The following is a 15,000-nucleotide window of genomic DNA, read 5'->3' on the forward strand; positions in this document are numbered from 1 at the left end:
CATGAAATTTTCATTTGATGAATTTCCTGTAAAATAAAGATCTATGTCACTATCCTCTATCGTATAAGTTTCCTCACTATAATAACTCTGCAATGAAAGTATTACAGTTATTGAATAAACAGCAATTCACAAACAATGACTTCTCTCTCTCTCTCTCTCTCCTCTCTCTCTCTCTCTCTCTCTCCTGACTCAAGTATGCTGACATAGTCTTGGCTTACTCACACCAACACACACACTTCCTCAACACAAACATTCGTTTACAGGGATACTAAACAGACTCAATTTTGTCTGTTTTTCAACAAGGTTTTCGAAAACTCTATATGCATTTTTATTTTTCTTATGCACAAAAAACCATAGTTCCCTATAATAGTTCTTTCATAATCATATTTGACAGAGAGAGAGAGAGAGAGAGAGAGAGAGAGAGAGAGAGTATAAATGCTGACTGCGTGTTTTGGCCCACCTATCACTTATATCCAAGAGACCTAATCATCTCTAAAGACAGGATGAAAAGCAAGATGACTTATTTACCTCTCTGGGGACAACGTCTTAACAGAGAGATATCTATAACTACTTGTTTGTTATTCAGACTTGTCTTTGCAATGAAACTCAAATTCAAAATGCTTATAAAAGAGAATTTTGCCTCTGAAATGATGCATCGAATTTCAATGCAAATAAAGAAACAATCAGCGCGTCGCTTAATTTGGTCCAACAAGAGAAGGAAAAGAAGATTCGGTTGTTCATAAATATGTTTGATGAAAAACACACAACTCTTATTAATCTCAAGGTCTAGTGGTCGTGACACCCAATCCTCCACGAAGAGAGACTGCGTTCGATTCATGGATGAAAGAAGGAAATTGGGTTCTTTATTTCTTATACTTCATTTTAATTCAACACTTTTAATCCCATGTATTCCATCTGTTTTTAATTGAAGGACAAAGCGGCCAGACATGCCGATGAGGATGATGGTGAAAGGGAATTCAGCTTCAGTTTAAGGCAATACGGACAATATTTGTCTGTTTGATTATATATATATATATATATATATATATCTATATAGATATATATATATATATATATATATACACACACACACATACACTGCCCCTGAGAATGTAAGATGAGCGTGGCACCACTTATTGCCACATTTTCTGGATTTTCAAACTTCCTCTTCTGAGCCCCTTGAAGCTGGAATCTAATTAGGAATGGTAATTTAATCTGCTTCCTTAAGGGAAGAGGAGTACTCCATTAGGGATTGGAACCTGCATAATGAAGACAGATATATACAACAGTTCCAGTGTGATTAATTCAATTGACATTATATTCATATTACAATTGGATTTGGTCATTTTGAATGAAATCTGGCTAAGATTTCAGAATGGAAAGTTATCACTTGTTGATTTTTTTCTTTCTGCTTCTTATCAATCTCTAAGGGAATAGATCTTCTATTCAGAATGACAACATTATTTTTAACACAGACGTGTAATATAATTGCTGGTACTTCACGATTAGCCGTCAGTATGTGATCATTATAACACAATCAGATTACTTTCAAGATCCCTTCTATGGTTATTGACTGCTACTTCACGATTATGCAGAAGGACAAATCACTGAATGGAAATAGACATTGATTGACATTTGGTGGGTGATTAATACACTTCAAGAATTGTTTGCCAGTTTCGCTTCAAATTTTGGTTTTTTAATATTTTTAGGGTTAAGCGAGTTTTGAGTCCAATAATATGCTTCGATTGGTCTTGCAGATGGACACCGTAAGCCTCAAGTAAATAATAATAATAATAATAATAATAATAATAATAATAATAATAATAATAATAATAATAATAATAATAATAATAATGATACTATGAGCACTTAAATAGAATGTAAATATATTAGAATATGGATAGATATCTTTGGAGAGCCTTCCGCCATCCATGATCCATCTTTTTGATAACGAGACAACAGATGACTCCCAAACACTCTGCTTCGCACATCAACGGAAAAGGAATCAACATCACATAAGGGGCCAAACCTCTGCCGTCGGCATAATACAAATATTGATGAAGATTGGTTCAAGAACGTAAAGAGAATATCATCAATAACTTTGCTGTCTGATTTTGAAGATGGCTATTTTTAGAATGTCAGAAAATTATAAAATATCCCCAACTAACCCTAAACTGTCATACGCATTTCGAACACAGAAAACCTTTACGGATTTTAAAGTACTCATTATGGCTTTTGGATGACATTTCTATATTTTCATATATTCTCTCTCTCTCTCTCTCTCTCTCTCTCTCTCTCTCTCTCTCTCTCATTCTATGTATCCTGATATCCTACACTTCCGCTTGGAAACTATTTCTCAGTTGCATGTTTGATGTTTGCTTTCCTCTTTGATGTTAAGTAATAACTCTAAAAGGATGAATCAAAAATGAAATATCAAATACGATTGTAAATATTTGGAGCATCGATTATCTTTTTACAATCGATATAAAAGAGGAAATTTACATAGGTAAAATTGATATGAACACTGGAATCGTTCCATTACGACGATCTCTTACTTTTGATATGTGGATTTATATTTATATTTGTATTCATATTATTGTTTTAAATTTGTTGATATATTATGTTAAGATGAAAAATTACTTGTTTATGAAAAGAATATCATACTTTAATAATATCGTCACTTGGGTGGATATTTTTGTCAGAGTTGAAGAGTACAATTGGTATCAAGGTATTATCATGCCTTTTTTTCTTTTTTTCTTATAGTATTCGATCCCTGCTGCATGTTTAGTATTATAGTTACATAATAAGGAAACTTTAGAAAGCAACTTTTAAACATATGCAAGGAAAAATAACAGCAAATGATTCAGACTTGGTATTTAGTTTTCTTTTCTCTGAAGTCTTGTGGTTAACATTTGCTTCTATCGATAGTGAAGAGAGAAGGAAGGAAGACTCGTGCAGAGGAAAAGCCTCCATGAGATTTACTCTTCCACTCCTTTCTCTCATTTCATCCTTTTGGTGTTTTTCTTTACGATACGTTGTTTACTTTCTTTATTTTTTTTATTTTTTATGATTATGAAGAAGCAGTTTTATTATCTTAATTATTTTCTTTTTCATCTATTTCAGTTTCGAACTTATTAAACAAATGTGAAGTATAAAAGAAGTGTCATATGCTAAATATTCTTTCACAAGAGTCAGCTCTTGTATTACCCTCCTTGATAAGTGTCTAACCTAATCTATTTCAGTGAGGGTCCTTTCAATCAAATAACAAGATCATCAGCATAGGCCATTGACTAATATAAGCGAGATACAAAGGTTGAATGTGGACTGATGTTGAACGCAGTCTTATTGGTCACCTAATAAACAACATAGGAAGGTCTTTTGTCCATCTGCTCCAAGATCTTGATCACAGTCTTCCTTGATCAGCATTGTGAGGAATCAATGGCTCCTGAAGAAGTACTTTCGTAAATTCATTCAAAGAACAACAACTACGATCTATTAAAGGAAACTGATGACCAACAGTATTGTATCAACCACTTATAAAAAGAGTTTGATATAATACAGTACAATATAATAGAATCAGGGGTCCTGAAGTTGATTTTTCTGCTTTAAATTAAACGACAAAAAAACTTGTCATTAATAATGACAAATATGCAACATTTCATATTACTGGATATCATAAATCAAAATGATGAAAGTTATGAAATTAATGATTTTTTCATCAATTCTTAAACTATTTTTCTCTAAAAAAGACTAAGATCTACAAGAGATTTCTTGGATATTCTTATATGTTAGTTAAATGTAGGCAATTACTTTCTCCTTGCGCCTGACTAGGGAGGAAGTAATTAAGATCGGACAAATAAATTTTGGAGCCCCGCCAGTTGAGTATTTATTATCTACCCTGTCAAAAGAGGTACTAATTCAACCTCCATGTGGCCGTAGAATAACACGATATCAGCTATTATCATCAGCATTCTAACCTTGCCTCTTAGATTCAATACAGAATTTTTCTCCCGGAGAATGTTTTTCCTGTATGCTTTTTTGTTTTATCATAAATTTCCATTGAAAAGATATCCGATATATATATATATATATATACATATATATATGTATATATATATATATATATATATATATATAAATTTCGGAAAACTTTGTGATTATTATGTTTGTATCGTATTTATGATTTAATTGAATTTTTTCCAACAGAAATTTCATGATATATCCTTTAGTTTTCATCAGTAATAAAGGAGTTTTCATCATCACTTTAGCGGTGCTCAACCAATCCCCTTTCTATGATTTTATCCTCTCCTTAAAAAGCCAATGAACACAATGGGATTGTTCATAACAATCATTTGAAAACTCACTTTGTCTAAAAAGATATTTCCCATTACTGTTAAATTTGAGTATAATTCATAGGGTGTTAAGAGACTACCTGGAAGTCCAGTGGAAAATCACTATACCTTGTTTCGTCCCATAACAGATGCTTTATGTGTTATTTTCATCGTTATCTCTACATTAAAGGGTCGGTTGCCTGGTGCACCTTCTCCAATGACTTCTATCAAGGGCATACTCTTATACCCAACTTCTTCTCTCCATATCATTATTCACATTATCTCGCCTTTCAATCGATATTCTCATCCTAAAAAGGTTCCTCCTAAGCCCTCCCTCATTCCCTCCCCCCCCCACCCCCCCCCATCCATCCTTAACATGTACCCACACCATCACAGTCAGGATACTCTTATCAACTCTATAATCTTTACTACGCCTGCCATTCATCTTATCTTCTTTTCCAATCTTTCAAGCAGTGGTATTCCCATAATCCACCTCAGTATTCTCATTTCTCTTCTCTCAAGCTTTGCTTCCTATTTTCTATTCATAAATTAATGATACTGGCATCTCTGATTAGGAAGAGAAACTTAAGTGGCATTAATTCCAAAAGCACGTCTCTCTCTCTCTCTCTCTCTCTCTCTCTCTCTCTCAGTGATTGGTGATATATGCCTTTTGTTCCAAATCCTGCTATTTGTTTATTTCTTTCGCACCTCAAGCAAGAACCAAAATTCTTTTTCTGAAGAAAAAAAAAAAAACCGCAGCCAAGACCGATGTCTTTTGACCGCCACTTCTACCAACAGTTAACATTAAGAAGATCTAGTATTCTAGAGAGAGGAAACCTTAGGTTCTCTGCTTCGCTTTATTCGTCCAACAGAAATGGTTTCAGTTCAGGACAGAACTAAAACTGCAGCAGCAGCAGAAGGTCTACTGTATACAGTACCACCTGTTCTATAGGAACAGTTCCCAGACACCAATCCATCCTTCATTCCTAACTAATTTTCCTCTAATTTTTTATTCTTTCCACGTAGAATAAAACATTTATTTTCATCAATGTTATTATTATTATTCAGTGTAAAAATATTCATGAAGAACAAATGATAAATGGAAAAACGAACAGGTGAAATAAGAAAAAACATATAAATAACCAGAAAAGAATCGTCAGAAATAGAGAAGGAAGCTCTGAGTCCCTTCATTAAATAGTCTCTCAACTATCAGAATTTCATCAGAGTTTTCTCCCAGATTGATTGATAAGTTGAGCTGCGTGGCGTTGCCACCTCTTCCCAAAATGCTAAGTTCTCCCATCCGGGCCTTCGAGCACAACACACAAAAGAAATGGTTTTTGTTACGAGACATTTTGAAATGATCTTCTGATTCGTAAATAAAAGAGAAAAAAACTCATTTTTTATGTTTAGTTAATAGATATGGAAATACATTAACGTCCTTTGACTTAAAATGCCAATTTCATTTATAATTTTTTTTTTTTTTTTTTTTATAAATGATGACTAAAAATATATTTGGAGTGGAAGAGAAGAGGCCGGTGGTTATCCAAAACATCAACTGAAATACATCCAGAAATTTCCAATTAATTATTGAGAAAGGCATCAGAGCAGCAAATGTCAGAGAGAGAGAGAGAGAGAGAGAGAGAGAGAGAGAGAGAAGCTACTCGAAACACATATATTGTAACACGGGGGTATGTGTGTCACCCCCATTTCTGACAGCCAGTTAAATTTACGCTCTTTGGAGCGTGAGACCATGATTTTCTAACCCTCCATTACTTGTGGGTATTATGATTGATGGCTGGGTCGACTCCAATCATCGGATCTAATCCGATTAGGAGAGACATCGGGATTGGAATAGCAATATAAATCAGTGCCATTGTTATCCTCTAACAACAAATAGGAAATCCTTTTAAAATTGTCGTTAATGCAAAGAAAGTAAAAGTTATTAATATCCTCTTAAATTCATGGTTCTTATACTTGATTGATTTTACCTCAACCTGTTAACGTCAATTTCAAGCAAATAACTTTTTTTTCAACATTTTTATTCATTAGTTTTCACATCATTCTCATAGGTAATATTGTTATTTGTTTTCCTCATTTTCTGTTTGGCTACGACAATTATTTTTTAAGATAATGACAGTGTAGGATATCAATGCAAATCTTGCATGGAAGATGCAGTCATCAATATTCTCTCATCAATCAATCAGCAAATGGACAATCAGGAATTACGGAATAAATATTTTTATTGGTGTTTGTCTAATATATCTTTTATTTGATTTAAGCAATAACCAATTTCTCTTTACTGGTGCAATTGTATTTTTTCATTCTGTACCGACGACTCTTTCTTCCTACTTTACAGGAAGGGAAGAGACAAATTTAGAAAGAGAAATAGTAGGAGCAAATATTCACTTTCTGCTTAAAATTATCTTAAAAGATTCTTCAACAAATTTCGGGTCAAAATGCACCCCCCCCCCATCCCGCAAAAAAACTATAAATATTTTTCTTTTTTTCTAGATATATCTAAATATTAATCCACATGTTTTATGGTTGAATAAAAATGAGGAAATGCAACTCCTCTTTCCAAATCTATCTTTAATGTCGGGTTTATTTCTTCAGGTCTGACCTGAAATGTAAAATTGTCGAATTTCTTTGGATTCTTGAAATGATTTATTGTGATGTCTTTTTTTTTTTTATTTAGGATTTCTGTTTATACTTCCATTCCTTCACGCAATGTTTCTTCTCTTGATCCAAGATACTTGTTTGCGTGTTATTCGATACAAATCCTCCTCATTTGTACAAGTGACCACATCTATAAATACACTCTTGTTCGACATCTATTTTGGATTCACTTTGTCTCTTTCATCCGTTGGTCGTTTTATTTCTCTCTCGTTTATCAACAAAAGGCCTCAGAAGAATCAGTCGTATTTCCTTCTCTACCTTCAAAGTATTGGAAATTATAACACATGCTAATGTTGTTTAGTTTTCATGATTTCCATAGAAGACATAATTCCTTATGTATCGTAGACAGAATTACTTCAGGGTAATAAACAAAGATGTCTAATTGATTGATTGTATCTGGAACCAGATTTGAGAGAAGGACGCTGCTGATGATTTAGGAAATTGTAATTTCAAGCTCTTTGTTTCAAAATTTGGACTGCATTTATGGCATCAGTTTACACTACTGTAGACCTGCTATATATATATATATATATATATGCTACCGCTAGAGAGGTATGAGGTCCTTTGCCTGGCCAGACAGTACTACAATGAATTCTTTTCTCTGGTTATGGTTATTTTCCCTTTGCCTATATACACACACCGAATAGTCTGGCCTATTCTTTACATATTGTCTTCTATCCTCATACACCTGACGAAACTGAGATTACCAAACAATTCTTCTTCACCCAAGCGGTTACTGCACTGTGATTGTTCAGTGGCCATTGCCCTCTTGGTAAGGGTAGAAGGGACTCTTTAGCTATGGCAAGCAGCTCTTCTAGAGGGACACTCTAAAATCAAACCATTGTTCTCTTGTCTTCCATGGTCTTCCACTGTCGTGGGTTAAAGTTCTCTTGCTTGAAGGTACACTCGGCCACACTATTCTATCTTATTTCTCTTCCTCTTGTTTTGTTAAAGTTTTTATATTTTATATAGGAGATATTTATTTTAATGTTACTGTTTTTAATATTTCATTTTTCCTTGTTTCCTTTCCTCACTGGGCTTCCCTGTTGGAGCCCCTGGCCTTATAAGATCCTGCTTTTCCAACAAGGGTTGTAGCTTAGCAAGTAATAATAATAATAATAATAATAATAATAATAATGTACTTATATATATATATATATATATATATATGAGAGAGAGAGAGAGAGAGAGAGAGAGAGAGAGAGAGAGAGAATTGTTTCCTATTCCAGTGTATTCTCTCCACCACTCTTAGAGACATAACGAAGAAATCTTAATAATAATAATGTTGATTACTCAGGAAATATATGTCTTTTTCTGTTCGCCTCATAAAAGGACATTATTGAGGAGTTCATTATATTCAAGTTTTAAATAGCTTTATTTATTATGATTGAGGATTCATTCAATTTACTTTATGCTATACATAGATTGTATACCTATTATGTTCTCACGATGATGAGAAAAATAGATCTTTTAGAGGTACATTGAGAAACTATTTTCAAGATCCTGAGAGAGAGAGAGAGAGAGAGAGAGAGAGAGAGAGAGAGAGAGGGGGGGGGGGGTGGGGGGGAGGCGGTATGTCAGGCAATAGACAAAACTGTCTGTCTGTCTGTCTGATCCTATATCCATCAGTGTCTGTCTGTCTGTGTGTCTTTGGTTATCGTGAATTATTCTCCCATTTCCTTTACGTTCTACCTATACTTTCTGTCCTCTTTCTCTCTTTCAGTGACAAAGAAATTCTTATGTGACTACATTGACAGAGATTAATAAAATCCCCTCCCATGTGAGTGATGAGGAACATTTTTTGATTGAGATGTCCCTTTCTTTGGAGAGACCTCAAAAACAGGAGAGAGAGAGAGAGAGAGAGAGAGAGAGAGAGGAGAGAGAGAGAGAGACTTACGTGGTGCTATAAGAATAAAAAACATACAATAGTGCTTGCAAAATTTCCTTAAGGGTTTCATTCAACCTATATTGAACCAGGCAACAGCCTTACTGACATATATTTACAAAGGATATAAAGATAAGGCTCTGGAACGCCCTTATCAGCAAACACAAATTCACAACAAGGGAGATGACGCAACAGTCAGACGTTGGCGAAGAAGACACAACAGAAGAATGACAATTTTCTTTTACGTTATTCGAATTGTCTCTGTTCATTAGGCTGATGATAAGATCATCAATTACATACCACCCAAACATATTTCGGCATATTACTAGTACTCATTAAATGGCTTAAATCTGTATTGAATAATGTTGTTCTCCACCCAAGGAAAGCGAATTTGGCAGTGCTGTCCCAAGCTCGCCCCACCAACCTTAACTATGCTGATGATTGTTATCTGGGTCAGTTGTACAGATATATACCTTATATCAATGTGTTTTAATCAAGAAAAGAAATGTTAACCACTTTTATAAGTAACCTCAGTTAGCTTCCGATAACATCTGAAAAATCTAATCAATTTCCTGATAAAAAATATCCAGGTATAACAAGGAAACGATAGTTCAATAGTTTAAGAATTACCAATTCTGTAGCCTCTACCTTCCTACCACTCTTTTTTGACACACGTAGTCCTCAAATAATTTTGCTGCATTAGTTGTGCTAAGGTGCCTCTGTCGCCATCAATTGGCGGTAAAGTGAAACTCGTTATGATTTACTGGAAGCAGGGTCTGCGTTATGCCATTCGTAATGTAACACTCTTATTTTTCTATTAGTTCTTACCAGCAATACATGTCATACCATGAATCATATTAATTATCATATGGTTTCATAGAGGGGCAATTGAAAATAAAAATAAAATAACTGTAATTACGGGATTATCTCGCCGATTTCAGTACATGTGGCATATCTGGCTACCACTTGACCCCCAAATGTAAATGAACTAACAATTGTTTGCTTATGAGATATTTCAGTGACATTTATTGTGAAATTTGTAATTTTCTAAGAATTAAGTTGGGCTCAGACAACAAGGAACCACAAGTTCAAAGGCATATGTTGACAAAAATCTCTGCCCAAAATAGCAACATGAATAATGTAATGAAAATTATAATGATGGGTTGATGGGGGTAATTAGCAATTTGGTTCTCTACTACTAAGGCCATCTATTGGCCATTTAAATAAACAATGTGTAGAGCTCTTGAATCCTTGCGTTCTGGAACCTTCCATGACTTATAACTTAGGGTAAAAAATAGCCTACTTGATTGGAATTGAATATAATAAATACTTGCCACAATGCGTATTTCTACATAGGTATCAATCTCTAATGCTTTTCAATTGTATAGACGTAGTCGTCATGATTTTGTGTGGATTCTAATGAGATATTTAGTGGTGATAATGTTAGGAATGAGGAGTGAGGAGTGAGGGGTGATGGGTGAAGGGGTGAGGAGTGAGGATAGAGGGGTGATGGGTGAAGGGGTGAGGAGTGAGGAGTGAGGGGTGAGGGGTGAGGAGTGAGGGGGTGATGGGTGAAGGGGGGAAGAGTGAGGAGTGAGGGATGAGGGGTGCGGGGGTGAGGGGTAAGGGGTGATGGGTGAAGGGGTGAGTAGTGAGGAGTGAGGGGTGATGGGTGAAGGGAGGAAGAGTGAGGAGTGAGGGTTGAGGGGTGAAGGAGTGAGGAGTGAGTGGTGAAGGGGTGAGGAGTGAGGTGTGAGTGATGAAGTGGTGAGGAGTGAGGGGTGAGGGGTGATGGGTGAAGGGGTGAGGAGTGATGGGTTAGGGGTGATGGGTGAAGGGGTGAGCAGTGAGTGGTTAAGGGGTGAGGGGTGAGGAGTGGAGTGAGGGATGATGGGTGAAGGGGTGAGGGAGTGAGGGGTGAGGAGTGATGGGTGAAGGGGTGAGGAGTGCGAGGTTAAGGGGTGAGGGGTGAAAGGATGAGGAATGAAGGGGTGAATAGGTGAGGGATAACCATCTTCAATAGGATTGAATAGTAATATTTTGCTCGATAATTATGTTTCAGTGAGATAATACGTATTTATCTAGTTTCCATGGGCTATTGATTTATATTCTATAAATAGTGTTAACTACAGAGAGAGAGAGAGAGAGAGAGAGAGAGAGAGAGAGAAATGATTGAAAACTCCGCTGAATTTATTCGTATTAATACTACTGGTTATCATTAGCAAAGTAAATATCATTTCATGGAAAATGCAATCTCGATTGAAAAGGAATTATGAAGAAGTATTAAGAAATATTGGAAAAACTTTAGCTAAAAACGTGAATTGAATAGGATAAATAAGAAAAACTATGATCTAAGAGGATTTCCATGTCTCGTAAATTATAAGAATAAAAATTGTATAATAGAATAGAGTGAAGGACAGTCGCCAACCCCACCCCTCCCCCAATACAATACCCACAAACCCCAAGGTGATAGCAAAGGGAGGCTGCAAAAAAAAAAAAACAATATTCATAGTACGCACGCCTCTCTCTCTCTCTCTCTCTCTCTCTCTCTCTCTCTCTCTCTCTCTCTCTCTCTCTCTCTCTCTCTCTCTCTCTCTCTCTGATTAAATTGTTTCATGAAAATATTTGGAAACACAAACAACAACAATATTGGTTACAAAACAAAAGCACCTCACCCCAATTCCTATTGGTGACAGATCACACATAGTTGCAGACAGTCAGCCTCTTTTTTGTTATTACTGTCAGAACAACTTTGTTTTAGTCTATTAAAGGGAAACCTGAAACAGTCCCCTGAAAGGACTACTTCATACTCCTAAGGAAACAATCCTTGTCTCTCTTAGTACTAACAATCACCCTGTCCCTACCCTCACAAAGGGTGAGGAAATTAGGGGAAACATAAACCATCTCTCTCTCTCTCTCTCTCTCTCTCTCTCTCTCCTCATCTCTCTCTCTCTCCTCTCTCTCTCTCTCTCTCTCTCTCATCCCTCTCCTGTTTGTGATAAGCATATCTTTCTGAGATTGATTGATTGATTGATTTAAAGTTTTCAGGCATAAGTTTCTCCATTACTTTTGTCACACTTCGGATAACTTCATACCACTGAAACATTCTTTCTCCTCAACGCCATCCAGAAAAGGTCTTATATTGTGTCTATTTTCTACATGTTATCGAAAGAGCATCTCTCAACAAACCAAAGCAACTATTTGCAACGCCATTAATCTCCGTCCAACTTCCATCATTACAGCACCGGTCCTATTAACGACCAAGTCCAATAAACTGGAAATCTCATGAATTAGAGGGACAAGTTTCATAGTAAAGGCTTCAGGGGAACAACTCACTTTTGACGACGCCATGGATGTTAATGTTATGGAAGGGTAATAACAGTTTTGGATATAAAATTTTAGACTGCAGTGAATGAATGGGGCCTCGAACACGAGACATCAAACATTAAACTCTCTCTCTCTCTCATCTCTCTCCTCTCTCTCTCTCTCTCTCTCTCCTCTCTCTCTCTCTCTCTCTCTCTCACCTCTCTCTCCTCATTTCAAGAGATAAGATCATATCAACCAACGATAAAGATGAAAAAATTCAAAGGAGGAAAATAGGATTTTGTGTTATTTGATGTGGTGTTCATCACTGTTGATGTTATTGATGTTTGAAAAGTGATTTTAGTCACTCGGGATGTTGATGTGATGAATTGTTTTGTTTGATGTTGTTGGGAATATATTTTGATATGTTTCCCGTTCCAAGAGTCAATAACTATATTATGATGTTTTCAGTTTTTGTAAATTTTGGTCAAACTTTTTCCATATCAGTTGGAACCACTCTTAACGAAAGGATTCACTGAATAAAAAGAGACTGTATAAAGTTACAAGAATATAATACTTTCGTTTCCTATTCTTTGAATTCTTTATATCATTATGTTGATTAAATTTACATAAGTGAACATGCATAAGACATTCTTTGAACAACAGACTTCCTAGTAATATTAGATAGATATATATTGAATATTCATCCCTGCATCTTTCCTCCGGTTTATCAATGACAACATTTATGCATTTCTAAAAGGGCTTCATCTGACACTTAAGCTCAATGGAAATTTATTTCAACGCAGAATACCCTTGTAAAAGTTACACATGATTCTGATTTATGCAACTCAATTTAAAATTATCAGAATATTTTCAAGTGTTTTATCTATATCAACAAACAAATAAACCTTTTATTATTACAATAATTTTTTACTCATTTTGAAGTTCTCCATAATACAGATTATATTCAAAATCTTCTATGATTGAAGCTGTTCTTATCGTTATGGGTCAAGTTCCATGATCATCTTTATTTCCCATCCTTATTTCTTCATTTGTTTTATAAAATGTTCAGACGTGTATACACCATTGCCCATCCCGTCGGCCTTCCCTTCTGAAGAATTTTACTGAAAAGAAGTTTATTGGGAACACTCTTTATTATTATTATTATTATTATTATTATTATTATTATTATTATTATTATTATTATTATTATTATTATTGTTGTTGTTGTTGACCTCTGGATAAGACAGTTATAGGAAGGATACAAAACGAATTTTGATTCAGTAGAAGCATTTTATATTGAAAGGAAAAGCTCAATGAAATCATTATTCATTTGGCTCTATAGAATATTGGTTTCTGCAGAGAGAGAGAGAGAGAGAGAGAGAGAGAGAGACGAGAGAGAGAGAGAGAGAGAGAGATTTACCTCAGGTTACACACGATGACCACCTCTGTCCTAGAAAAACTTGACAAAACCTGAGTTTTTCTTTGCACAACGATCAGAAGTAAAAACGAATAGATTCAGATTTTCGGCAAATTTTGGACCTTCTTCTTCTTTCAAGTTTATTGAGGGTCGTTTTTTTAAAGCTTCAAAGCGAGTGATGTCTCCTTTCAGGGAATGTGAGAAAACACAAAATACAAAATGCTGTGACAATTTCTTGGATTGGTGTGATGCATAAGAGGATACTTTCAAAGGCTAAATTTTCCAGCTTGTTAAAAGAAATTTTTTTTTTCTCTCATTTTTTTTGAGGTCGAGGAAAGTCATCAATTCAGGACAGAGATTTCTGAGATTGCTGTCCATTCACTACAAAAGGAGAAACATTATATTTATATGATAATTATTAATGTCCAATGAACCTCTTCACACACACAGAAGCATCTGGAAGGCAATTGCTTTTTCCAATCAAAGTGTCTTAAGGGTTCGTCTTTCCTCATGAATTTCATTAACCTTTACTTGAGGGATCGAATTTAAAACGAAGTAATTACTCTTATCATAGACTCGATGAAACTCTTTCAGACGCTTTTTATTTGTTTCCTTTTATAATTCAAAACAGATTTCTAAACGGATGATGCCAAACAAACATTGTGATGGTAACTGGTTTCAGAATCCACCCTCCTTCCCTACTTCTCTTTAGAGAGGGGATAGGGAAAGGGTTGGGGGGGGGGAAATACATTTATTACATCTAGTACTTTTTAATAAAAACCATTCCTCTTGTACTCGGGGTTATATTCCCTGACTCTATTCTTTTATCTTTTTGCTAGAAAAGTGTATCAATAGAAAATATAGATTCTGTGACCGTGAATATTAACCGAGACATATTTTATTCAATCCTCAATGGAACATAAGCAAAGTTATTATTCCATGAAAATGAATCCGATTTTACAACTCATATAATTATGCAATATGTTGGCCAAGGCACCAGTACTACTATTTTAGATCTCTCTGTGGATACGACTTATTTTCCTATGCCTATACATACACTGAACAGTCTGACGTATTCTTTACACATTCTCCCATTTCCTCAAACACCTGATATCACTAAGATAAGCAAAAAAGTCCTCTTCACTGCACTGTAATTATTCACTGGTTACTTTTCTCCTGGTAAGGGTAGAAGAGACTCTTCAGTTATGGTAAGCAGTTCTTCCAAAATCAAACCATTGTTCACCAGTCTTGTGTAGTGCCATAGCCTCTGTACCATGGTCTTCCACTGCCTTTGGATAGAGTTCTCTTTCTTGAAGGTACACTTAAGCACACCATTTTAACCATTTTTTTTTTTTTTTTTTTTTTTTTTTTTTTTTTTTTTTTTT

General features: G+C 35.1%; 1 protein-coding gene across 1 annotated transcript in view; it reads right to left on the minus strand.

Moving 5' to 3' along the window:
* Nucleotides 1-10,289: 10,289 nt before the first annotated feature.
* The window catches only part of LOC137618901 (uncharacterized), a 48,299-nt gene continuing 43,588 nt past the window's right edge, over nt 10,290-15,000 (minus strand). The window contains exon 2 of the mRNA XM_068349102.1: nt 10,290-10,906. Coding sequence (XP_068205203.1) covers nt 10,290-10,906 — 617 coding nt within the window. The remainder of the gene's footprint in view (nt 10,907-15,000) is intronic.

The sequence above is a fragment of the Palaemon carinicauda genome, chromosome 25, assembly GCF_036898095.1.
Source record: "Palaemon carinicauda isolate YSFRI2023 chromosome 25, ASM3689809v2, whole genome shotgun sequence".
Taxonomy (NCBI): Eukaryota; Metazoa; Arthropoda; class Malacostraca; order Decapoda; family Palaemonidae; genus Palaemon; species Palaemon carinicauda.